Source organism: Triturus cristatus, chromosome 3_2 (assembly GCF_964204655.1).
Source record: "Triturus cristatus chromosome 3_2, aTriCri1.1, whole genome shotgun sequence".
In the NCBI taxonomy this organism is placed as follows: domain Eukaryota; kingdom Metazoa; phylum Chordata; class Amphibia; order Caudata; family Salamandridae; genus Triturus; species Triturus cristatus.
In genome coordinates this window covers 815,575,017-815,602,827 of record NC_140584.1, presented here as the reverse complement: position 1 = coordinate 815,602,827, position 27,811 = coordinate 815,575,017, and the positions used below count along the sequence as shown (strand labels likewise).

General features: G+C 43.7%; 1 protein-coding gene and 1 long non-coding RNA gene across 3 annotated transcripts in view; one reads left to right on the top strand and one right to left on the bottom strand.

Moving 5' to 3' along the window:
* KIAA2012 (KIAA2012 ortholog) overlaps positions 1-27,811 on the top strand; it is a 747,606-nt gene that overhangs the window by 251,100 nt on the left and 468,695 nt on the right. For both annotated transcript variants that reach the window (XM_085648973.1, XM_085648972.1), the window contains exon 14: positions 12,266-12,340. In XM_085648973.1, the coding sequence (XP_085505099.1) occupies positions 12,266-12,340 (75 nt within the window). The remainder of the gene's footprint in view (positions 1-12,265; positions 12,341-27,811) is intronic.
* LOC146858205 (uncharacterized) overlaps positions 1-27,811 on the bottom strand; it is a 183,054-nt gene that overhangs the window by 72,819 nt on the left and 82,424 nt on the right. The window lies entirely within an intron of this gene.

Sequence of the window (27,811 nt, the reverse complement as noted above, 5' to 3'; positions counted from 1 at the left end):
GCATAGCATCACCCTTAAGGTTACACATTACCATGGTAGCCACCAGGTCAAACTGTCCGAGGAGCCGCATGCCTAATTCTATCGCAGACTCCGCACCGTGGTTATCTTGAACACGTTTAATAACGGAGGGCAGTACTGACATAGACGGAGTGCCAAAGCACTGCGAGTACTTCGCTGCAAAGACCTTGCCCCAGTTTACACAATCATCAATGTCGGGGACCAAGTCTTTAGGCAAACTAATGGTAAGGATCCTGTGTTTCTCCACAGGAGATGTATTCGGGTAAACCGCTTCTATTTGGTCAAATTTTTCAGCAAGCCAAAAAGGGAAATCATCCCTATTTGGGGGGCGCTTGCCCATAACAGAATTAACCATAACAGGACTAATGACCACTGCGTGGTGGTCAGTAGGCTGCCCCGCAACAGCAGGTGCCCCCACCTGCACATTGCGTGACACGTACTGCACCAAAGCCCTATGTACTGTAATAAGGGCAGTGTGCAGTACACGCAAATCAGCCACCGGCACCGTTAGGTAACGGGGATGAGGCGTATATCCGGCTAGTACCGGCCAAGTGGCCCCAGCAATTGACAAAGGGCCCATTCTCGGCGGTATAACCGCATGGGGGAGGGCGCCATTAAACCAAATAAGATGCTGCCAAGCAGATATTGGTATTTCTTGTGTCCTATACGGTGTATAGTTCGCTGGCACGGCAGTGGCAGTGTAAGTATGAAAAGAGTTATCGTCCTCACTCACCGCCGAAAACGTCACCCAAGAGTAAAACAACTCATAAGGATGAGCCGCATCGGCTCCTACCACAAAGATTACGTTCATACCAGTGTCCGGCACCCCATATTGCGTCAAATGACGTTTCAGAGGTGTCCGACTGTGCGCCGCTATATCGACCGCCATAAGGACAAGCTACACTCGAAGTAATCAGAAGCACAAGGGTTCAATAACCTTTTTAATGATCAAGCTTGAAGAAACCTATATCAACAGAAATAGGTAGGTTTAAATCCGTCAGACTTGTTATCCGGAAACAAGAATGAGGGTGCTGTGGACTAATATAAGCACTACTAAGGCGTTTCAACTCATAGACCAAACGTTAGGTGCGCCACGTTGCAGGGATTCTGCTTATACACAGAACTATGTGTAGAACCCCAGGACCTCAGTGAATTGTGGTGTACCAGAAACTCACCACAGAACCCAGAACCCAGTATCCGGCTAGCATAAGTGTCCCATTCGTTATCCGAGATTTAGCTCGGAGGTCCCAATGAAAAGACAACCCAGAACAAGCGACTCAGTGTACTCTCAGGAATGGTGGGAATCGGAAATACCTGTTCGTATATTATTCTCACATCAGTCCACAACAAGAATGAACAAAGACACGGTGAAAAATAAAAAGAGTTAATTTTATAGACCACGTGTCCTAAGATGCAGTACTTTGGCTAATACAAGCAGACAAATGATTATAATTAAAACCATCAGCATCGTTACAATACCATAGAATATAAAGGGAGTGATCATGTTATAAATGACAGTGGATACTACCACCTTCCCTTTACTAAGAAGCTAATATTATTATTATGCTAATAAAAGGTCTCTTAGGCTTGAATAGGGGACCCCATACCTCAAAGATCAGCTTAGTGAAATCACATCACAGGAGCATCAGAAGTCTTCTCGCAGGAAGGCTCGTCTTCGGTCTGAATATTAAAACATGATGTCTGCAATATTAAAAGCACCAACTTTCAGGTATTCGCAGCTGCCTGTATATTATGGCTAAATAGTGAGTCGATCAACCTAAAGTGGAAAACATGCATTGTCTAACGACCCAGACTGTTCTTGTTACACCATGTACAGACCAAGGTCGCTGCGCAGAGCTCGGGATGGTAACAACAGATTGCTCTCGTGTGAGGCAAAGCGCGAGCCAGCAGTTTGTTTAAACAATAACATGTAGCTGCAGTGTCGTGCGCAAAAGCAGCAAGATGGCTTTCTAACATCTAACGTGGTTATGCTAACTTAACAATGTATGTACATATTAAGGGATTCCTTACAACACCCCAGTATCCCTTTTATTTGTGGGTCTGTCTGGGATGCTAAAATACTTCAAATAGGGTCTTTGTAGGATAATTATGGTCCTAAGACCCTAGTGCCAACATGTTTCAGTCCTTGAAATGGCCTTAACCCCTTCAGTGCCCATGACGAGCTGGACTCGTCATGGGCCGCGGTGGCGCTGTGCCCATGACGAGTCCAGCTCGTCATAGACCCCGTCTGCTAATGCAACGGCCGGCACTGGGCGGGGAAAGGGGCGGGCACTGAAGGGGTTAAAGGTCCAGGACTTTCATCAGGGCTAACCAAAAGCCACCCAGGAAAACAGTTCAGGGGATTCCCTAACCTGTTTATTGATGCAAGGGCAGAGTAGCTGCTCCTTGAGAGAGTGACTGATTATTTAACCCGTCATAATTAGTATTCCATCTGAAAAGAGAATAAAAGAAAAAGAAAAAACAAACAGCAACCAACTTATATTTGTGCGTTTTCTTAATAGCCATTCTCATTTAGTTTGCCACGTAGTACCTACATGTGTCAGGTGATTATTAGGCCAGGTGGTGTACAACTCACTCCATCCATGTGCCACTCATACCTGTATCTGTACACTTAGTCAGTGTGCCAGGTATATTGTGCGGTGGCGAAATCGCTTGCATCCTAACTGTATTTCCGTGCCAGTTAGTATACACTATCAATGTAAAAACACTCTCCTATGTACCACTCACACTCATCACTCATATAACATCCGTGATTGAACATGGTACTGTCGTAACCATGCGTGATTCATTACAAAACACTTATATGTGGTTCCTGTGATTTTTCACAACCATGCACGCTCTCTTACCCGATTTTCGAACGGGATCCGTTTCTCAGGGGATCGTAGGACTGTTTAGGGGTAGCTCTGTAGTCACACTCTTTTTGTAAGGACCCCCGAGAATGAGTGAGAGGAGATATATGAAAGTAATGTAAGGATAGTCTAATAATAAACACCTCCCTCGATGAGGACGATAAACTCTTCAAGCGCAAAAACCTCTCCCGCTCTGTCTCCCCACTTACTTCCTCAAGAGTCCTGCCCCATTTGTCCACCTACTTGGTCTCGATCCCCGGCGTTTCGCGCCGTGTACCGTTAGACTGATAGGTTTATACTTCCGCATGTGATGTCACTAGACGTGATTGGTCATTAAACTCACGTGATGTTTCACGTCAGCATATCATCCCATCTGCGGTTTGTAAAACAGTTTTGGCCGATTATTTAAATCTTTAGATAAATGCAGAGTTAGACATTCATTTATTCTAAACCAGATTTATACCAGAACCCTTTCCTGTACAGGAACAGTCTGCTGATTCTCTTCCGTGTATGCAATACACATGATTGGGTCCTCGTCCAATCACGTCATTACGGAATTTGTAGTCCCAACGTCTGTAAACGAAGGAAAATGTAGTTTGAAACGCCTCAGGTCTTGACTTTTAGCGAGAGCTGGATTCCCTATTTTTATTTTTACTTGATTCATCAGGGTGTCATTAATCATAAATAGGGATTTCGACACCAGACTCAATGGCGGGCGTGTATTAACACTATTCTAAAGTGCACAAATATCATAAGGTATACTTAGAAAGTGTATTGTATTTCAAACCGGCAGGGTATGGTCTAATGGAATTGTAAACCTTCTCTACGGTTTTTTACGTATATTTCACAACTGCTAGATTGTCCATATAGCACATTCATGTTCCATAATACAAGGCATACCATGGTTGATCTGTATTGGGTATAGTTTATGTCAGTTTGAAGTGTATCCCCACGTTTCACTGATACTACACAATTCTTTGGGGTGAATACAAAGTCTCTATTTATTAAGTTGATTCCAGGGTATGGAATCATTGAGACCCGTTTTGTGAGTTTTCAAGCGATAAACCCATCGTTGCTCTCTCTCTAAGAGTTTTTTTTTGGGGGTTGCCTGTGTTTTTCATTTTTTCTAGTATAGTCCATTTTAATTCAGTATCCTTATGATTTTTTTCGTTGTAGTGTGCTGTCAGTTTAGTAGCTGTAATTGCTCTCCTTATAGTGCTCCTGTGTTCGCTAATGCGGACCTTGATTTTTCGAGTTGTCATCCCAATATATTTTAATCCGCATGGGCATTTTATCATATAGACGACAGAATCGGAATTACAATTAGTATGTGACCTTTGCTCCCATGGTGATCGCAAGCCCAGGTCTAAAGTCTTAGTGTGTTCTGTGAATGGACAAGCTACACATGAGCCGCAAGGGTAATGTCCCATAACAGCATATCATCCCATCTGCGGTTTGTAAAACAGTTTTGGCCGATTATTTAAATCTTTAGATAAATGCAGAGTTAGACATTCATTTATTCTAAACCAGATTTATACCAGACCCCTTTCCAGTACAGGAACAGTCTGCTGATTCTCTTCCGTGTATGCAATACACGTGATCGGGTCCTCGTCCAATCACGTCATTATGGAATTTGTAGTCCCAATGTCTGTAAACGAAGGGAAATGTAGTTTGAAACGCCTCAGGTCTTGACTTTTAGCGAGAGCTGGATTCCCTATTTTTATTTTTACTTGATTCATCAGGGTGTCATTAATCATAAATAGGGATTTCGACACCAGACTCAATGGCGGGCGTGTATTAACACTATTCTAAAGTGCACAAATAGCATAAGGTATACTTTTCAGAAAGATACGATTGAAAACCTTCTTTTTGAATAAAGAGAAACCCATGGAAAAGGATAACTATACTGATCTAAGACTGAAATCCACTTTTCTTCCACCTACAAATATGATGCCTCCAGAAGTACTGGCGTTTGAGGAGTCTGTCCCAAAGGAAGTGGAGTTACTACAACCTAAGAGAGATGGATTCAATAACCTAAGCAACAGAGAACGTAAGGCGTTGACATCCCTCCAAATAAGACCAGATATAGTAATAAAACCGGCTGACAAGGGAGGAGCAACCGTGATTCAGAGCACGAACGCATATAGAACGGCATGTCTAAATCTATTGGCGGATACGAGATATTACAAAAAGATCAACAGGGATCCAACACAACGTCTAAAAACATCCATCTTGGCACTTACAACAGATGCCCTTACCCAAGAGTGGATCACTAAAAAGGAACATGTTTTTTGAATCAGGAAGATCCCAGAACCCCACTATTTTATACCATTCCCAAGATACATAAAGGAAAGACCCCTCCCCCGGGCAGACCTATCGTTTCCGGGATTGGGCCCATTTTGGAGCCATTGTCTAAATACACAGACTGGTTTTTACGTCCCTTGGTGAAGAAGATCAAATCATACGTCCAAGATACCAAGCATATTTTCAACCTTCTCACACAGGTTGAATATAACCCTATGGAGAACTTTCTGGTATGCTTGGACGTGGAAGCTCTCTATACGAATAAACCACAGGTAGAGAGAATTAGAGCAGTACGAGAGATTTTGACACAAGAAGATTGGAAATGGGCAGCTCCTGTTGAATGGGTGGTTACCCTTATACATCTAGCCCTGACTGAAAACTTCTTTATTTTTGAGGATCAAATGTATTTACAAGTACACGGTACTTCGATGGGCAGTACATTCGCCCCCAGTCTGGCCTGTCTATATGTTAGCGCCTTCGAAGACCAACATATATGGACACACAACCCGTTTAGTGAGAACATCCACAAATGGTACAGATATATAGACGACGTCTTTATGATCTGGAAGGGCGATTTAACTGACCTTGACAAGTTTAAGACATGGATAAATTCCCTGAATCCTCACCTTCAATTCACAATGAACATGGACAGGGAGAAAATTTCCTTCCTGGATGTTACATTCACAGCAAAAGATGGTACTCTTGAAAGCTCCCTGTATACCAAACCAACGGATAGGAATAGTCTACTAAGATTTGACAGTGCTCATCCTCGCTCCCTTAGAGAAAATCTCCCAGTAGGACAATTCCTTAGAGTTCGCAGGAACTGTTCCAACATCCAGACCTATAAGAAGGAAGCAGCGATTTTGACAAACAAGCTGAAACAGAAGAAATATCCAACTAAGATCGTGGACAGGGCGAACAAAAGAGCACGAAACACTCCACGAGAGGCTCTTTTGGAAACACATGCGAAAAATAAACTGGACCAGTTGATTTGCGTAACCACGTACAATTCATCATCAAATGAATTGAAGAAAATAATAAATAAGAAATGGCCCATATTGACATCAAACAAATTGGCCTTTAACAAACCTATGTTTTCTTTTTAAAAAAAACTGTAGTTTGAAAGATGCCCTAGTACACACCAACACCTCGGCATCTAGCAGCACGAATCAGATGACACTCTGGGGTACATCCCCTGTTATGGGATATTACCCTTGCGGCTCATGTGTAGCTTGTCCATTCACAGAACACACTAAGACTTTAGACCTGGGCTTGCGTTCACCATGGGAGCAAAGGTCACATACTAATTGTAATTCCGATTCTGTCGTCTATATGATAAAATGCCCATGCGGATTAAAATATATTGGGATGACAACTCGAAAAATCAAGGTCCGCATTAGCGAACACAGGAGCACTATAAGGAGAGCAATTACAGCTACTAAACTGACAGCACACTGCAACGAAAAAAATCATAAGGATACTGAATTAAAATGGACTATACTAGAAAAAATAAAAAACACAGGCAACCCCCAAAAAAACTCTTAGAGAGAGAGCAACGATGGGTTTATCGCTTGAAAACTCACGAAACGGGTCTCAATGATTCCATACCCTGGAATCAACTTAATAAATAGAGACTTTGTATTCACCCCAAAAAATTGTGTAGTATCAGTGAAACGTGGGGATACACTTCAAACTGACATAAACTATACCCAATACAGATCAACCATGGTATGCCTTGTATTATGGAACATGAATGTGCTATATGGACAATCTAGCAGTTGTGAAATATACGTAAAAAACCGTAGAGAAGGTTTACAATTCCATTAGACCATACCCTGCCGGTTTGAAATACAATACACTTTCTAAGTATACCTTATGATATTTGTGCACTTTAGAATAGTGTTAATACACGCCCGCCATTGAGTCTGGTGTCGAAATCCCTATTTATGATTAATGACACCCTGATGAATCAAGTAAAAATAAAAATAGGGAATCCAGCTCTCGCTAAAAGTCAAGACCTGAGGCGTTTCAAACTACATTTCCCTTCGTTTACAGACATTGGGACTACAAATTCCGTAATGACGTGATTGGACGAGGACCCGATCACGTGTATTGCATACACGGAAGAGAATCAGCAGACTGTTCCTGTACTGGAAAGGGGTCTGGTATAAATCTGGTTTAGAATAAATGAATGTCTAACTCTGCATTTATCTAAAGATTTAAATAATCGGCCAAAACTGTTTTACAAACCGCAGATGGGATGATATGCTGACGTGAAACATCACGTGAGTTTAATGACCAATCACGTCTAGTGACATCACATGCGGAAGTATAAACCCATCAGTCTAACGGTACACGGCGCGAAACGCCGGGGATCGAGACCAAGTAGGTGGACAAACGGGGCAGGACACTTGTGGAAGTAAGTGGGGAGACAGAGCGGGAGAGGTTTTTGCGCTTGAAGAGTTTATCGTCCTCATCGAGGGAGGTGTTTATTATTAGACTATCCTTACATTACTTTCATATATCTCCTCTCACTCATACTCGGGGGTCCTTACAAAAAGAGTGTGACTACAGAGCTACCCCTAAACAGTCCTACGATCCCCTGAGAAACGGATCCCGTTCGAAAATCGGGTAAGAGAGCGTGCATGGTTGTGAAAAATCACAGGAACCACATATAAGTGTTTTGTAATGAATCACGCATGGTTACGACAGTACTATGTTCAATCACGGATGTTATATGAGTGATGAGTGTGAGTGGTACATAGGAGAGTGTTTTTACATTGATAGTGTATACTAACTGGCACGGAAATACAGTTAGGATGCGAGCGATTTCGCCACCGCACAATATACCTGGCACACTGACTAAGTGTACAGATACAGGTATGAGTGGCACATGGATGGAGTGAGTTGTACACCACCTGGCCTAATAATCACCTGACACATGTAGGTACTACGTGGCAAACTAAATGAGAATGGCTATTAAGAAAACGCACAAATATAAGTTGGTTGCTGTTTGTTTTTTCTTTTCCTTTTATTCTCTTTTCAGATGGAATACTAATTATGACGGATTAAATAATCAGTCACTCTCTCAAGGAGTAGCTACTCTGCCCTTGCATCAATAAACAGGTTAGGGAATCCCCTGAACTGTTTTCCTGGGTGGCTTTTGGTTAGCCCTGATGAAAGTCCTGGACCTTTAAGGCCATTTCAAGGACTGAAACATGTTGGCACTAGGGTCTTAGGACCATAATTATCCTACAAAGACCCTATTTGAAGTATTTTAGCATACCAGACAGACCCACAAATAAAAGGGATACTGGGGATCTGTCTGAGGTTTTTTAAGATTTTCTAGCCCCCCCGGTCTGTAACATCTTCAAAGAGCTCCCAACATTGTGGTAGAGCCCACCCCGACTTTTAGGCGTCGGGGTGACCCGATGATGAAGCATGACACCACTAGGGTGTGTGAGGGTACCTAAATCAAAAGGAATTGCTTCCTTGCTCACCTACCGGTGAAGTTAACACTCCCCCACAAAAACTTCATCATAATATTCCATCTACACATTTTGATGTTGACCGGTTTCTCTGGTCAGTTGGAGTAAAATTATAGTGACACTGATTATATAGGGAGGTATTACTCTGACCTAGAATCCTCTCCACCCTTTTTGGCAAAATTGAAAAACGGTTTTTCAATAAGCCTCTTGTGTATATATAGTAAATGTCAACCCCTGCATCCTCACCCTGTAACCTAATGTATGTATTTTCCTCAATGTTTGTTGGACTGTAACTAAAATCAAAATTTCCAATCTAACGTCCACCGCCCAATGTATATGGCTGGAGTTGGAATAGTAAATTTGACCTAGCTCCCTATGTATGCAATTTCCACAAAGTCTGTTAGACTTGAGTTAGAATAATACGTCAGAGTCTCTCTTCCAGCCCAATGTATGCAGTTTGTAGGGTTGTGGTTAAATTAGTGGTTATGTTACTTCATCCTGGAATTTCTAAAGATGTTTCCATCATATGTAATTTATAACTATAGAATTTTAATGTATCTTTTGTTTTACAACTATTTTGTGTTGTGTTGTGTTTTAGTATTTTCAAAATATAATTTGTTTTATATTTAAAAATAATATTTAGAATGTTTTATAAATGTAAAATATGTTTTTATTTGTTATTGTTTATATTGTGTTTTATTATTTAATATACATTAAAATGTTGTTTTAAACTGTTAGTGTGATACATGTATTGTCATATTATGCTATAATTTATTATTGGTATTATAGTGATAAAATTACATTACATTTATTTTTTGGACCATTTTTAAGGTAATAAATTAATGTATATATTATTTGTGTGTTCTATATTTTTTAACATATTTCACATGTTTAAAAAAAAATTCACTTTCATTTTAAACTGCAATAATGTTAATTTCATTGAAATACATCCACTTACCAATATAATGTCACTATTTTGGACTACAATATTTTTGCAGATGAGATTTGTATACTTTATACTATATGTATGTATAATCGATATTTAGGTTGTTAATATTTTGACAGAAATATTTTTGTGCCACTGTACTTTTGAGGTTGATATTCTGTTGAACAACCGAAAACAATCTTTAATCTTCAGCTATGATTACAAAGATTGGACAGTTAAATCATACCTGCCAATTTACAAATTAATTTCACTGAGTCGGAAGGGGGCAGGGCCTTGTTCCAAGAGCACCTAATAGGCTCTCTGCCCCTCACCAAGCCATCCACCCCTCCCGAAGAAAACAAAAAATAATAAAGGAGCTGATTACGATGTCGGTCGGAGTTGCTCCCGACCGACACCGTCGCAGTCTCAGGACCGACTGACCTCTGGTCGGCGGGTCTGACCGCCTGATTACGATATGACCAAATTCTGTTCAGTCGCATACTCTCATTTCTCTATGGGAGCTTGTGCTACGGCCATAAACCGGCCATAATAAAGGCTTCCATGAAGAGATGTGGGTGTGTGTAAAACCCTGCACCCTGTGGCAGGCACCCAGGTACCCCCTCGGCCACCAACCGTAGGCTATGGAGTCAAGAGGGCCCTGCTAGGGACCCCTAAAGTCGCTTTTCGACGGCCTTTCTGGGTCAGAAAGGCCGGCATGGAAAGGCTGTCGGACATCGACATCGTAATCCCGACGGCGGAACCGCTGTCCATAGGGGATTACAGTCTGGGTTCGACCAGCTGGAAGACTCCGAGAGCCGGTCGGAACCGCGTCGGAATGAGTGGCCGGTTTACGCTCCAACCGCTGACATCGCAATTTGGTGGTCGGACCACAAACCAACCGTGTCCGTCGGAAAGCCTCCGACCGTGGTTGTAAAACCTCCGACTAGCGGTCGGATGCTTTCCAAAAGACCTGGGGGCATATGTATCAACATCACCATTTGTGATTCTCAAATAGCGATTTTTAAAGAATCGCTATTTGAGAATTGCAAAACGGGATGTATTTAAAAAATTGCAAACTTTTTGCGATTTCTTAAAATTCCTTAATTGCGATTAGCAAATTGCAAAATCGCAATTAAGGAATACCTGCCCATTCATTTCTATGGGCCAGGAGACCCATAGGAATGAATGGGAAGTAATTCTCAAATAGCGAATCGCAATTTGCTAATCGCTATTTGAGAATAATTTCAAAGGTGCAAGGGTGTCATGATGACACCCTGATGCACCCCTGAAATGAGCATGTGTGTGCATATGGCGCACATACATGCCCTAAGGGCATGTATGAGCGTCACGTGGCACTTTGCAAAATTCAAAAAAGTGCATTTTGAAAGGAAATCGCAAATTACCACCAACTGGAAGTTGGTGGTAATTTGCGATTTCTTAAGGATAATTCGCACAACTTGGGTGCTTTTTACATATCATTTAAGAAATCGCAATTTGCGATTTCTTTTTTTTTTTTTTTTTTTTTTTTTTTGAAACCGTTTATTGCAATCTCAAGTATATACAAGTATGGGCCTACAACCTTCCGGCCGGCCGCTAGAGTGACAGGAGCACCTGACAAACGTACAAAAAGGCACTTGGCGTTGCAGAGAAGTAAATCAGGAGGTATCAACGACGTGGGCCACATGACTCTAAGCCCACAATACGGTTTCATTTTATACAAACACAACAACACAGAAAAACCACACCCGCAAGGCAACCCGCAACCGAAAGTACCCACACGTGCTCCTCAAATGAGGGACCCCGACCATCCACAGGAATCTAAAGAGGGGGAAGGGAAACAAATCCAGGGCTGGGGGAACTCTGTGTGCGATTTCTTAAATGCTTACGCAAAATTAAGAAATCGCTAAATTAGCAATTCCTTAATTTTGCGATGGGATTTAGCTCATACATCCCGATTACCGATTTTTTAATCGCAAACGCTGTTATTTTGCGAATCGCAGCGTTTGCGATTAAAAAATCGTTTGATACATATGCCCCATAGTAATTTGCTCCAAAGGGTCACTGAAGCTGTTGCTGTTGTCCTGGGGTGTTTTCACATCTCCTAATGGACATCAACTGCTTATTGCCTCGAGTTGGAAATCCACTGCTTACAGTGGTTTTCAGCTCATTTTCCCTGCCACTGTGTTATTTTGGCTCCTCACCGGGTGACCATGTGAAGGGAACCGAAATTGTGTGACACATGATGCCATCGTGTGAGTTGGCAGGTGTGGTTAAATGGCTAAACTTACTGTTTACCTACTGTGTTGAATATTGACTATTCAAACAGATTTGTGCAATTTTTAAAAGTTCTACCCTTGGCATAAGAGGATTTTGTTTTTGCAGGCATTTAATATACTCACATGTATATAGACTGTACATGTACTTTTGTATACTTCAACTCAAGATAAATAATATATTATGTACTTTTATACACCCCACAAATAGCACCCTACAGAGTAGGGAGCACAAGCTTGGCCATTCGCAGAGACCAACATTAATGCTCATAACCTAGAAAGGACTGAATGCCAAAGCTGGTTTGATGAGTCATAAAATGCATTGTGAATTTTTTGATGCTGAAGAAGCTGTAGGTCAAAACCTTTATTATTGATTTTCTTTTTAAGATTGATTCAGAAGATACAGTGAGCATATCTACTGATCAGCTTGTAAGAACCCTGGACAAGGAGCATGCTGACAGAGTAAGTCATTCTAGTGGTTTACATCCACCAATATTTACATTTATTGGAAAAAAACGAGAATCTGTGAAGGCTGAGAGAGTTAAAGACAAAAATCGGGTAGTGAGATTGAGAGAAATTGGGAAGGAGATTCCAATAACATGTACTTGAATACCATTCTGTGGAATACAATGGCACATTCTGCATGATATGCTGCCCAATAATGGGACTGTTCCCTGATTCAACAAAGCTGAGCGCATTCCTTTCCAAAAGTGATACATTCTGTCGCACAGTTATGGGTAAGTCCCCCAGGGCAATAAGAGCACACTCTCAAGTATAAAAAGTAGAGATGTGTGAACCTCACATGATTTGCTTTCGCGTAATTATGTGAAATTTGGCAAAATTATGCATAATAACATGAAATGTAAATTTGCAAGAATATATTTTAGCTCAAAATGTCTCCTTGCATCAATTTGTGACACAAGAATGCATTTGTTCTAAAAGAATAGTGCAAAAAACAAAAGGAACATGAACAACAGCCGCTTACATTTTCTTGTTCCTAGGACTGGCGCGTTCGCTTTACATTTTTTACCATGAATGGAACATAGTTGCACAAAGAAATCTAGTCTTTTCTACGTAATAATACATCATCAACCTTCTTGCAAAACGGAGAGAAAGTCCTCAGACCTCCAAACTGTTTTCTTTCCATTAGCCTTACTTACAGGCAAGTCCCACAAACCCCATTCTCCCATTGTGTACAGTTAAGCAGTAAAAACACACATACTTTCAAATACGTATTATTTGTAAGCAATCTATTTTAAATGAGTCAACATTTTAGATATTCTTTTGCTGTTTTAATTAGCTTTTTTAGTTTTCCACTCACTCTTTCTATTGGAAATAAACGTTATTACAGAATAAAAAACAAAGCATACCATAAAGAGAGTTAATAAACCTATCTTTTGAAAACCACATTGACCATTTTAGAAAAACAATTTATGTGCAGAATATTGTTGTTTGTGTCACAGAATGCAAGATTAAAATTGGTTTATCATCTTCTGGAAATCATGGTTATTGTAAAAGACATTTAGAAAACTACATTATAGCTAAGATATTTAGGTAAGTGATTTTACTAGAATGGTTATACTCTGGGATCAATCATGAACAATGCGACGGATTATGATGGTGGTGAAACCGACACCGACTGCCTGTTGGTGGTGGTTTCACCACTACCCTAAGCAGGTTTTACGCCCACCACATTACACTGGTGGGCATGTCTTTGGCGGTCGAGAAGACCGAACGCCACAGTTCTGACGGTTTCAAGGATCCCGTCAGACCGTTGGAGGTGAATCGCCTTGTAGGCAGGCGGTCCCACTCCCCGGTACGATGGCGGACAGACTGAAGTCCGCCCGCCATTGTAATCAGCCCCCTAGTTCTTAGTAAATTTGTTGTATTTTGTGCAGTAGTTATGCAGATATTATATTAACCATATTCTCTTGTCACAGTTCTTTTTGCTACTCATTCTTATAAGCAATGATCAAATTCTAAAGGTATATTTTCTCTTCTTAAACATTAGTGATGTTGTGCAGTGGGGATTTGCATTATCCTGTATTATGGAGTCAACTGCCAGTGGTTGAGCACACAGCATATCCCGGCGTCCCAGACCTGTACTGGTATTCTCCTTTATAGACCCCCTGGACCCATTGGATCCTTTTTTGAGGATCTACAGTCGGCCTTGTCTGTACCTTGTATGCGTTCGGCGCACTGCATGTTACTGGGCGACTTAAACTTGCATATGGACTGCCTTACGGATCCGGAGGCTATTAAACTCCGCGAGATTACAGAGATGTTAGGGCTAGCCTCTTTTATCCATAGCCCCACTCACGAGAAAGGCCACACATTAGATGTGATCTTTGCCTCCAAACCTATTGAGGTGTCCCCTCCACTCCCGGTCCTTTGGTCAGATCATTATCTGATAAATTTTGACTTGGTGCTTGAATCCAAGCTTAGTCAAAGGGCTCGAGAGGAAGGTCCCCGGCATTTCAGAGCCTACCATCTTGTGTCAGCAGATATGCTATCCGAGGCTCTTGGCAAATATCCGTGTCCAGTGACAGGGGTTCTGGAAACTGATCTCATCTTGGTCCAGAACTGGATGCAGGCAAGATTTGAGGAGTTGGCCCCTCTGAAGCTTGCTAGAACAGCTCATCTCAATTCTGCTCCATGGTTCTCGTCCGCTCTACGCACAATGCGACAAGACTGCAAAAAGTTGGAAAGGCAGTGGCGGCGCAAATACGATCTTGTGGAGCGAATGAATTACCGTGGTGCGATAAAATCTTATTATAAACAGATTGTCGCAGCCAAAAAGAACTATTTGGAGCAGAGGATTGATAAAGCGGATAATATGAGCCGGGAACTCTTTAGGGTTGTGAAGGAGTTTGTCAACCCGGCAGTTGGGACCCCGGTCCATTCTCACTCGGAGCAATGGATCAAACAGCTCGCTGACTTTTTTGTGACTAAGATCACAAAGATTCAGGCCACTTTTCCAACGGCGGATTTTCAATCAGTGGACGTGGTGTCAGGGGACAAGTTGACTTATTCAGCGCCCTTGCAGGCTGAAACTGGGCCCGTATTGTCTGCTTTTCCCCAGCTGTCCTGTGAAACATCGCTTGAGCTGCTATCCAGGCTACAATCTGGTTCGCCGTTGGATGTTTGTCCGGCGAAATGCTTGGGCAAGGTGGCTCCGGCGGTGAACGGTCTGCTGAACCCCCTGCTTAATCTTTCATTGAGCTCAGGGGTGGTTCCACGCCAATGGAAACACGCACTTATTCTGCCGCTGATCAAGAAGCCTCTGCTCGACCCCCTGCAATGTGCTAACTACAGACCAATCTCCCTCCTCCCTGCTCTGGCGAAGGTGTTGGAGAAACATGTCCAGCATACTCTGACCACCTTTATTGAGAACAACAAACTGCTGCATGACTCCCAGTCCGGCTTTCGTGCGAATTACAGCACGGAGACGGCTCTGGTTGAGGTCACCGACGCCATCAGGGAGACGCTCGATCATGGGGGAAAGGCTATGTTGGTTATGTTGGACCTATCGGCGGCATTCGACACCGTCCCACACGCAGGCCTTCTCTCAAGACTTAGGGAGATTGGTCTGCGAGGGACGGTGTTGGACTGGTTTCAATCCTTTCTTGCCGACCGTCGACAGGTGATCTGGGCCCCACCGTTCTCGGCCGAAATGCTTCCGCTGGAGGTTGGGGGTGCCTCAGGGCTCTATCCTGAGCCCCACCATCTTTAACATATACATGGCCCCTCTTGCGGAGGTAGCGGAGGCATTTGGGGCCCGGGTCATCTCATATGCTGATGACACCCAGCTCTTGTTCACTTGCAGGAAGGGAGAGGCCTTTAGCGGCGGCAGAATTAAGGACTGCCTGAGTGCAGTCTTTGCGTGGTTCCAGCGGCACAGCCTGAAATGCAACTCAGACAAATCTGAGCTGCTCTTTTTCGGCTGTGCCCCTGATCCGGGCTGGAAGTCATGGTGGCCCCAGGACATGTCCCCCCCAGAGAAGCCATCTTCCCAGGTAAAAAATCTCGGAGTGGTGTTTGACGATGTTCTATCTTTTCGTCCACACATCCTGGGATTAGCAGGGAAATGTTTCAGCATCCTTAAGATGCTTAAGAAATTTCTTCCCCTACTTTCACTGCAGTATCGTAGGAAGGTTGTCCAGGCGCTTGTGGGCTCCCGCCTGGATTATGCAAATGCTCTTTTTGCAGGCCTACCTAAGTATTTGTTATCCAAACTGCAGATTGTCCAGAACTCGGCGGCCAGAGTTATTTATGGGTTGCCCAGGAGAGCTAGTGCCTCTGCGCTTTTGGCTAGGCTGCACTGGCTCCCAATTTTGGGGAGAATCAGATTCAAGCTCCTCTCTCTGGCATTCAAGGCCCTTCATGCGATTGGCCCTCACTACCTGAGGAAGCGTATCGTCTTCTATGTGCCGCGGAGGCTGCTGAGGTCAGCGGACCTGGCTAAAACGGAGGTGCCGGTGGTTAAACGCGTCCGGATGGGAGGCCGCTCCTTCCAGTATGTGACAGCCTGCCTGTGGAACGAGCTCCCACTTTCCCTTCGGAAAGCGAATAATCTTCTGGCTTTCAGGAAGGAGTTGAAAACTCTGCTTTTTTCTAAGTAACCTAGTGTGACGGTAGTAGGTCTTTCCCTTTGGTTTCGTGTTTCTCTGGGTCACTTTGCCAAAGCGCCGGGACACCCTTCTGGGGTAGCCGTGCGCTCAAAAAGTGCGGAGTAACATAACATAACACGCGGAGTAACATATCCTCGTTCATAGAGACACATCTCCACACCAAGAAGCATTTGAAAAGTGATCATTGGCAAAGTCAATAGGTCTCATGTAGCCTGCTGACCTTTTGGCTTTGTTAATGCTTTTCTTGTTTGTTAATGGTTTGTATATGACATACCTGTAAAGCTAGCTAGTTGAGGGTTGACCCCATGAACAATCTGGGTGCAAACAGGGAGGAGTACCTCACAAACACCTATTTAACATAAGTTAGGAACAATTTAAAAAATAATATGAATTGTCCCACAGAGAATGAGTCAAATATGAAGTTTTATCGTTCAGAAATATGAGTTCAAATTCCATTAAGGCACTAGCAGCATGTTCAATGTAACATAGATGATAACATTGTAGAGATCATAGAACTATGTAACAGTGATTAAAATGTGAAATCATAAAAGTGGGAGAGTGCTGTCACCAGTGAGTAGATAGGGAACACACGTTCATACATAGTACTCTAAACTGTTGATCCCATCGGCAGTTCACACACCGATGTATTAGTTACATGACCCAGACGATTATATTGGTTGTGAGGGGAACGATGCATAAACAGGATAAGGGAGACAGAGTTGACCCTGGACAACTTGGGACAAGTCGGCCCTACTGCGATGATATACACGTTGGTCTAGCAGAACGCATCTGTAGGAGATATGTATCATTAGCCATATCAGGAGGATCTGATGGCCACATGCTTAATGTACCCACCCACTGCAAGCTGAACTAATGATTCATGTTGATGTGCAAAATGATTAACCTGTACAACAGTTGAAGTTCAATGTGGAAAGATGCATGCAAAACCCTAATAAAAAAATTTAAACAAAAAATACATAGTACTCTAAAAAGTATTCATACGAAATTGTAGTCCATCTGGAAATGTAAGTCCTAACTCCATGTCTAAGTGGAACATGGGGTATTGATACAGTTCTGTTGTACCACATAATTCAAATGCACTCATATTGCAATGTCTGCATGTTCTATCCCCTCCTCCCCTCTTCACTCCACCATGACCCAGGTGAGTATATGATACCTGCAGATCTAGTCCGTTAAGGTGAGGTCTTGCCAACACTGATTATCCGTTTCATGCAACCTAGTGTCTTCAGTCTGTATCTGTTAAACCTCAGCCTAATTCAGGTTTCCTCTATCCCTTCATCAGTCCAGGTACCCCTTCCATTGATAACTGCATCTCTAATCTTCTGTGGACCAACCATCCCATTTTTCTCGAACTGCTTGGGGCATTCTCTGCCCTCGTATACCAGTTTTTCCTTAGCATGGCATACATTCATTTCCCTCATCCAATCCTGAATTTGTGTATACTTTGCACTTCCCCATTTCTGTACAATTTCTCTTTTTGTAAATAGGAAACCCAGGTTGATAAGGCGTTTATTGTATGATGTGATGTCTGTAATTCCCCCATATTCCCAGCAGTACTAGGGGCATCTGCCCGTCCATCTCTGCACCCGCTGCTTTGTCTGTTCTGTACCCCTTTCCAGTATGATTGAAGTTTCGGGCAGTCCCATAACATATGTATGTGAGAGCCCTTCTGACCACAGATGCGTAGACACTTATTGTCTCCCACCCTGCATATTTTGTGCAGTGGTACCCTGATATAGTATACCCTGTGTTTAAGTTTTGGTTGGATTAGGCACTTGTATTGTGACTTCTCATGGAAATTACAGGGCATCCCTAAATATTGTCTAGCTCCTCTTTATCTGTGTGCCAATCTGACCACAATTTATCTATATCACTTTGTCTATTGTATGTGAGGGAAATTTCCTTGGTGATCATATGTCCATTCCAGTAACTGTCTTTCCAGGGGGGAATTCTCTTTGGTTTCCTCTCCCGGGGGAATCCTTGCTTGCAGCACTTGGTGCAGTTGTAAATATTTAAATATTTGTGTGGGAGCCATGTCATATTTGTCCCTAAGGTGTTCGGATGGTACTATACCATTTGTGTCTCATCCATCCACTAGTGTGGAGAGGTCAATCCTATACCACTTTCATAGACCCAGTAGTTTATTCACCAGGCCCCGTTTTGTACCGAGCCATAGGGGGTCTTCGATGTCAATGTATTTTTTCCCCATCCTATTTCTCTCTGTAGTCTGCGCCAGATGCACATCACTGTTGCCATTGCTGGTGCTTTGATGTCACCTGCTTGTCCCCTTATAGGATGTGGAAGTAACCTTTCCCACCCTGTGCTCAGTCTAATCAAAATGCAGAGTCGTCGAGTGGGGTATATGCTCATTAGTTTACTCTACTGACTCGGGCTGACTCATAATATTTTCCAGTGTTATTCAGTGCTATACCCCCTTCGTTTACTGAGCATTGGACGATTGGGAGCGCTATTCAAGTTGAGCCGTCTAGCCAAATCAGAGATCTTAGTAACCTATTTAACATTTGGAAGAAAGTATTTGGTAGTGCATACGGACTATTTTGTAGTATGTACGTGAATCTGGGTAGTGCAATCATTTTAAAAATTACAGCCCGGCCCATCAGTGAGAGCGTAGTGACCTCCAGTATTTATTCTCCATTTTCTAGTCTTCTCAGAAGTGGGGCCAGATTGTCTTCATAATATGTTCTTTCGTCTTTGTATATCCCCAATCCAAGGTATTTGAAGTTGTGTACCACAATCTTCATTGGCATGGGGAGGTAACCTGGCAGTATTCAACCATCCATCAAGAATATCAGGGACTTCTACCAATCCAGTCCTGAGTATTTCCAGTACATTGGAAAAATCTTGCCTACTCGTCAGGGTGTTTAGACAAAATATTTATTATAATGTAATTTTTAATAAGTATAATTATTAAGGGGCCGATTGCAATGTTGGTGGGACCGACACCGACTTGGCGTCGGTGTTGGTCCCACCGACATCTGTAACCGCAGTCAGACCACCCCATTATGATGCGGTCGGTCAGAGCACATTGCCCCAGGGACCGACTGACAGCTTCCGATGGACTCAAGGAGCCCGCCGGGTGGTCAGTCGGGTCGCATTTCTCATAATGGAGGTGGTGCCTTCTCAGACACTGCCTTGGGGATTACAATCCACCTTTCCGCCAGCCATTTGAAGTCGGGTCCTGCGATGTCAAAAGGCTGGCGGAAATGCTTTTTCAGGGCCCCTGTCCCCCATGACCCTCCACTATGGGCCCTGTTTCCCCCTAAACATCCCTGCATCATTTGGCAGGCACCGCATGGTGATTGCCACTGGGTGCACAGGTGTTATCAAACATGCCTTTTTGCATTGCGGCTTGTGCTGAGGCCATTTTCCGGGCCACAGCACAAGCTTCAATGCAAAGAGGCATGTTTCTGACCGCCTCCACGGCAATTTGATCCTAGGCCTAGGATCCAGGCGGCTTTCGTAATCAGCCCTTAAATTGTTAATTAATTAACTTAATTGTGTAATACATTTTTTGTTAATTTAATTAAAATTTTAGGAGCGTGTTGATTGTTTTGTAGGTGAAATATTGTGGGAAGTTAATTAATTATAATTACGTAATAATTCATTATTAATTAATGCTAATTAGTACATTGATAAATATTTATGTTAATAGTGTAAAAAAATTGTTTTTTAAAGGTAAGTATTAGGTTTGGGTTGTAAGTATTGTAGGGGCACAGGGTGGGAAGTAAATACATTAGTTTTTTTTTAAAATAAACATATTTTTGATAATGAATAATTTTTAAATAATATTTATTGAAATGAAAAATATTTATGTAAATTGTGTAATATATGAAATGTTTTATATTTGAGATGTGTGTTGTAGTTTTCGTATGTGTAAAGGGTGTATAGGAAATTATTTATACTAAATAATAAATGAAGTGAATTTAAAATAATTATAACAATTACGAATATTTATGAAAAATATGTACATAAAATATTTTTCATTTTATATATTAGGTGTGAGTTCTAAATGTTGTAGGAGTAAATGGTAGGAACTAAATATTATTAATGTATTACTTATTTGTTAAAAATAAATGTTTAAATAAGATTTACTTATTAAAATGTTGAAAATTATATTTTTTAATGTATATGTTTGGTGTATGTTGCTTTTTTTTGTAAGGACAAATGTTGGGGTGATAATTAACTATAATTATTTTAGGAATAAATGTATATTAATATTAGTCTAATAACTATATAAGTAACATGTGAAAATAATATTATTTTAAATAACATTTTTAAATATGTGTTGTATTCCTAGTTGAAGTTTAGGGTAGAATGTAAATTAAGTTATAACAAATTAAAAGGTAAGTTTTTTTGTTTTTGTTTTTTAAAAATGTTTTTATTGAATTTTCATCCACAAACCATCACAGTATGTAGCAAATATAATTACACCCAAATACAAGCAGCCTGACCTCATATCTAACTCAGAAAAAAAAAACATTAAGGGAAACACAACTGTACACTTCATATTATTAAGGATCCCATTCGATCATTCTTCTGTGCTGCCTATTTCCTGCTACATTGAAATATGGATGAACAATATTCAAAAACGTATCTAAATAATTTAACTGTAAACAAATCCCCCATCCCCCCTTGGGTCACCTGGATATACACCACCCGTTCATCGCGTGCCTCAAAGTTGGTATTAGTACCAGTTGCTGTAACCCACCCGTGGGCTCACCAGCCCGCGACAATCAAATTATAATTTAAGTTTATTATGTTTTTGAAATTATTTTATAATGTTGAAGATAATTTGTTTGTTTTTAATGCTGCAATAAATAGCAAATTTTACCGTTCCACAATCCAAAACTTTCCCTATTGTTGCACTGACTGGAATGTGAATAGTAAATTTTAAAGCAATGATGGACGGAGCGCTGAAACTGTTAGACACTCACTCCTACTCACAGATCTGGGTTGAATCCATCATTGTTCTTTAATTCAGAACCAACCATATGCAAATCAATCTTGACCCTGGTCCTCATGAGATCAGTCCAGCCCGCACTGCCAAGCCAGGTCTTCTCTGGACCGGAAGCAAGCATCGTGGGAACGGGTTAGCGGTAACACCCCTCATCAGCCAGGCTAGCTTGAATCCAGTGGCAAAGTGAGCAAAGGACCCACGTCTGGGCATACCCTGCCAACTTAGGGCAAACAAAGCAAACACAAAGAGATGATGGACAGAGCGCTGAAACTTTTTAAACACTCACCCTCAGTCACAGATCTGGGTTAAATCCATCCTTGTTCTTTAGCTCACTTTGCCACCCCAGTTCAGACCCAGCCATATGCAAATCAGTCTTGTCCCTGTTCCTCATGGGAACAATCCAGCCTGAACTGCCAAGCCAGGTCTTCTCTGGACCGGAAAAAAGCATCCTGAGAACAGTTTCAGGGTAACACCCCTCAGTAGCCATAGTAAATTTGATCCCTCCGCAATCCAACATTTTAGCTACTGTTGCACTGACTCGAGTAGGAATAGTGCATTTTAACACTCCACAATCCAACATTTTCCCTAGTGTTGCACTGACTGGAGAGAGAATAGTAAATTATACCCCTCCGCAATCCAACACTTACTCTACTGTTGCTCAGACTGGAGTGGGAATTGTAAGTTTTACCCTTCCAAAATTCAACACTTTCGCTACTGTTGCACTGACTGGAGTGGAAATAATACATTTTACCCCTTCGCAAACCAACATTTTCCCTAGTGTTGCTCTGACTGGAGTGGGAATAGTAAATGTTACCCCTCCGCAATTGAACACTTTCGCTCCTGTTGCACTAACTGGAGTGTGAATAGTAAATTATACCCCTTTGCAATCAAACACTTACTCTACTGTTGCTCTGACTGTGGTGGGAATAGTAAGTTTTACCCCTCCGAAATTCAACACTTTCGCTCCTGTTGCACTGACTGGGGTAGGAATACTAAATTATACCGATCCACAATCTAACACTTTCCCACCTGTTGCACTGACTGGAATGCGAATAGTAAATTTTAACCCTCTGCAAACCAACATTTTCCATAGTATTGCACTGAGTCGACTTGGTATAATAGGTTTTACCCCTCCACAATCCAACAGTTTCCCTACTGCTGGTGTGAATGGTGTTCGAATAGTTCATTTTACCAGTCCGCTATCTAACACTTTCTCTACTGTAAAAATGAATGCAGTGGGTATCGTAAATTTTACCCCTGTGTGATGTAACAGTTTTCCTACTATTGCGTTGTGTGAACTGGGAAGAGTGAATTTTATACATCTTTAGTTCAACACTTTGACTATAGATGTATTAAATGTAAAATGCTATAATTTATTTGATATTGTTATAATATATATTATATTGTTGTTTATTTAAAATTATAGTATTTATAATTATTAGTGTTTTAATGTTTTAAAAAGTTTTGTATTAAATTGTAAAATATTTGTGTTTACTTTTTTATTTCACTTAAAATGGCTTGTTTTTTAAACCTTTTATGTTTTTGGTATATGTATATATATCTGTATGTATATATATATATATATTTAATTGTTAAATGATAACATTATATTAAACGTCCTGAAATTATAATATGAATTAATCTTTTTAGTTTAATGATAGTTTTTAACTAGATATATGTAAATGTATATATTTATATATATATTTGTTTTTAACTTTTTTAAGTTTAATTGTTATATTTGTTTAATTATACATTAAGGTGCCGATTACGATCCTGTAAAAAAATTCCCCGTACGACTCGTATCCGGTCTTTTTACCGTACGAATCGTACAAGTGCCGTACAAACTGCCAATTACGATTCGCATGGGAAAAAGTCCATACGAATCGCATTGGGAATTATTTCCCACACGTCCTCGGGTCGGAAAATGTGTCCGACACGTCCCCGGACGATTTACCGTACAAATGTGAAAAGTGAAGTCTGACCGCGGAATTACGATCCATCCCGTGCGTCCGATGTTACAACCGTATGGAAAAAACACCGTCCGCACCGAACTCCCATAGCAACCATGGAGACATGTGCCCGCATACGCGCCCAACACTCCCCCCAGCCCTCCTATGTACGAGTCGAATCCCCACCCGTGTATGTACACCCGTGTATGTACGAGACGTACCCCCACCCGTGAATGTATGGAGCGTACCCCCACCCCAACCGTGAATGTACGACCCGTACCCTCACCCGCATATGCATGGAGCGTACCCCCACCCCAACCGTGTATGTACGACCCGTACCCTCACCCGCGTATGCATGGAGCGTACCCCCACCCCAACCGTGTATGTACGGACCGTACCCCCACCCCAACCGTGTATGTACGACACGTACCCTCACCCGCGTATGCATGGAGCGTACCCCCACCCCAACCGTGTATGTACGGACCGTACCCCCACCCCAACCGTGTATGTACGACCCATACCCTCACCCGCGTACGTATGGAGCGTACCCCCACCCCAACAGTGTATGTACGACCCGTACCCTCACCCGCGTATGCATGGAGTGTACCCCCACCCCAACATTCTAAGTACGGAGCGCACCCCAGGCCCCAACACCAGCACCTTCACACAACATCGCGCATGTACGAGTCGTACCAAGCCAGACACAAGGACAGCACTGTACAACAAAATTCCCGAAGTACACACCGTACACACGCTAAAAACGCACGTACACAACCAGGACAAAGCAAAACAACACAAGAATACACCATTCGAATGGCACAAAGACACAAAACATGTCCAACAAGCACAAAAACAACACATTCACTGACCTGCAACTGCCAAAATCCCAAACAGTGGCCCAAAACACAACCACTCCTTATAATACACCCATCCAAACTTCAAACACAGCCACACCCACCAATGGACCAATAAAAAGGGCCCACACACACAAACCATGAGCCTTTGCAACAGACTCACTGCTGCCAGACCCCACAGACAACCTACAGCACCATACTAGAACCATTACTACACCTTACACTTGCACACCTTCACACACACACCTTCACAAACACCCCCTCATCACATTCACACACACACCTGCACAACCACACCCACACACCCACAACCATCCACACCCCCTCCCCCACCATCCACACCCACACCCCTCACCATGCCCACTAACAAGAATCCAAAGTTCACTAGCCGAGAGTTGGAGGTCCTTGTCGACGAAATCCTCAGAGTCGAGCCACACCTCTTTGGAACATTGGTCAGACAGACCTGCATGTCCGAAAAAACAGCCATGTGGCAGAGGATTGTTGATGCTGTGAATGCTGTTGCGGCCACCAGAAGGACCAGGCATGAATGCCAAGCCAGGTGGTACGATCTGCAGAGGAGGGTCCGAGCCAAAATGACCGACGACCACAACCAGGCCAACGTCACTGGAGGAGGGCCGCCCCGCAGACCCGTACACTACCATCCCTGGGAGGAGAGGGTGATGGCCATACTGCCGGCGGTGTCAGTGGACGGATTAGACGGACTCCGAGACCCGGGTGAGTACACAAACAACTCAACTCACATGGGGGGAACGTCATCCACAACCAAACTCACAAACAGGCACGCAACCACCCCAGGCTATCACATGACTCAACCACACTCCATGAACACGCACATGCCACTGGCGCCACCATGCCCCATGCACCCAGCTGGACAATGCAAAGTCACAGGCCACAGAAAACACCAACACAAGACACGGTAAGCCGGATGGCGGGAGTGTGGGCCACAAAAATCACATAGTGCAACTCAGAAGCAGACAACAATGCCCCCTGCCCATATGGCCTAGGTCACAGCCAGACAAACAGTGTGTCCCCACACAGGAAAGACTTGCCAGCAAATGGCGGACGCCTTGCATTAACACATGGGGGTGACGGCACGTTTTTGTACATGACAGCAGCTAATGAACAGCCAACACTGTGAAAGAGTGGCAGCACACACCACTACAGCAGCAGCGCAGACACAGACACTACACCCAATGGGTGCCTGGAGATCAGAAACAAACTCACATCAACAAGCCAAGGGCCATTCAAAGATCTGCAAAAAGTGTGTGCCTAGGAAGCTGGGCTGAGGTGACAGAGGGTGACACACAGAGGGAGGGAGTGGGGGAGAGAGAGGGAGGGAGACACAGGGAGACGGACAGAGGGAGGAGGCTGACACACAGAGGGAGGGAGAGGGGGACAGAGAGGGAGTGAGAAAGGGACACACAGGGAGACCAATTCAGCCTTGGGGGGTCTGGGAATGTCTGCTCGTCAGCAGGTGGACTGCGTGCATGTAGACAAGGGTGGCCAGTGCCTGAATCCCCCCTCTTCTCCATGGCAAAACACTGGGCCATGTCTCAACCTGTGCACGAGCACAACGCCAGCTACCTGCATTATCTAAGTGTGTGGAACAACTCCATGTGCCCACGTACAGTGCAACACTGAAGGCGCCAATGCATGGCTCGCCACACCTGCTCACTCCACTGCTGACTGCAGTCACAATTGACGCAGCAAGTAAGACTGTGCCACACATAGGTAAAGTCTCAAAAGCTGTGGCCAAGGGACATACCCATGCACAAGTGCACTGTGAGTGGAATGCAAGACATATCCAAATTCCCAGAGGAAATGTGCCAACTTAGAAACGAATGAAACATGGATGTTGCATGGAACAAAATTAACATTGTCTCTCTCACACACAGGTCAACGTCGTGGATCACCCCCAACACTGGGGGGGAAGACTCACAGGACCCGGCTCGGCGGGATGACGGACCCACCGGCAGCGACGACTCTCACCACTCTGTGGACGAACCCGACCCCGACCAACCTGGCCCCTCTGGTGTCCAACCACCTGCAGCACCTGCGTCAGGTACAACTGGGCCAACCACCACCCCCACTTCTGCCACATCCCAGGAGACACCCAGGATCCCTGCCCCACCACCACAATGCAGCCAGGCTGGCCAGGAGGGACACGGTGTACCGGGCACCCAGGAGGAGGCAGGCGACAACGCCAATGCCACCCCTCAGGGGTCCCGGAGACCCGATGTGCCCACAAGGGCAGGCCAGGTGCAAGTGGGTAGGGGTGGTGGGAGTGGAGGACGGCGGAGGCGCGAGCCTGACCGGTTGGCTGCGGAACCGGTATATTCCCATGTCAGAAACATCCTGGACACATACCGGCAGGATACCACGGGCATGGCCCAGGTTGTGTCCATCCTCGAGGAGATCAAGACCCAGCAGGCCCAGCAACATGCGGAGCAACATGCCTGTCTACTGCGACACCACAGGAGGACAGACAGGCTGAGCTCGTGACGGTGTTCACGGGAATTCACAGTACACTCCGTCGGATAGCCGACAACATGGGCAACCCTCCCTGTGCCACCAGGCGTAGAACATCACCACCCACAGGGAGGGATGAGGAGGAGGAGGAGACATCCGACGGAGCATCCCAAACATCGTCACGGCCTGCTTCTGAGGGTCCCCGCAGGAGGGCGGGTCGTCCACGGAAAAGACCGTGAGGGTCAGCGCAACAGCACCATCTCCCAGGACACCTGGCCTGGCACCTGGCCCACTGGACCAACAACAGCACAGCAGCAAAAGACATTCTCTGCCACATGGACTTGCTGGTCACTGTCTGACCAATGTTGACAAAGACTGTGGCATGGACTCTGAGGATTTCAAATGGCAAGGACACCAACTCCCCTAGTGAACTTTGGATTCCGCACACACGGAAAGCCCCTCATGTCATACCCCCCCACGTACCCCAACCAAAATAAAAAGTTACACCATAAAGAGAAGATGCCTACATTTTGCATTATTACCTTACATGTGTCTTGTAAAGTCTAACCATGTCTGAGTTCTCATTTGACTTCAACCATCCACACCCTGGGGCCTGAGTCTGGCACAGGACACACATGGGTCACATTGTATTAGGCAAAACAGACATGGAGCACCATACACACCCGTCATGGGCCCAACCAGCTGAGGGGGTGGCCGCACAACCGTGCCGGCAGACATATTGAGTACAGCGACAGCCATGCGCAGAGGTCAGGGATCATGTGGAGTGTCCTGTGGGGCACTCAGGTATGTGTGGACAGGTGGCAGAACCATGTCCTGCAAGCTTGAGTCAGGTGGATGCAGAGAATGGTGGCCTGGCCAATGTTGGATGCATGGGGATGGCACATGTCACAATACCCACACAGTCATGGACATCATGCACAATACACAGTCTAATCCCACACAAACAGCTTGCATCTTGCTACTCTACACATAGACACATAGCCACTATC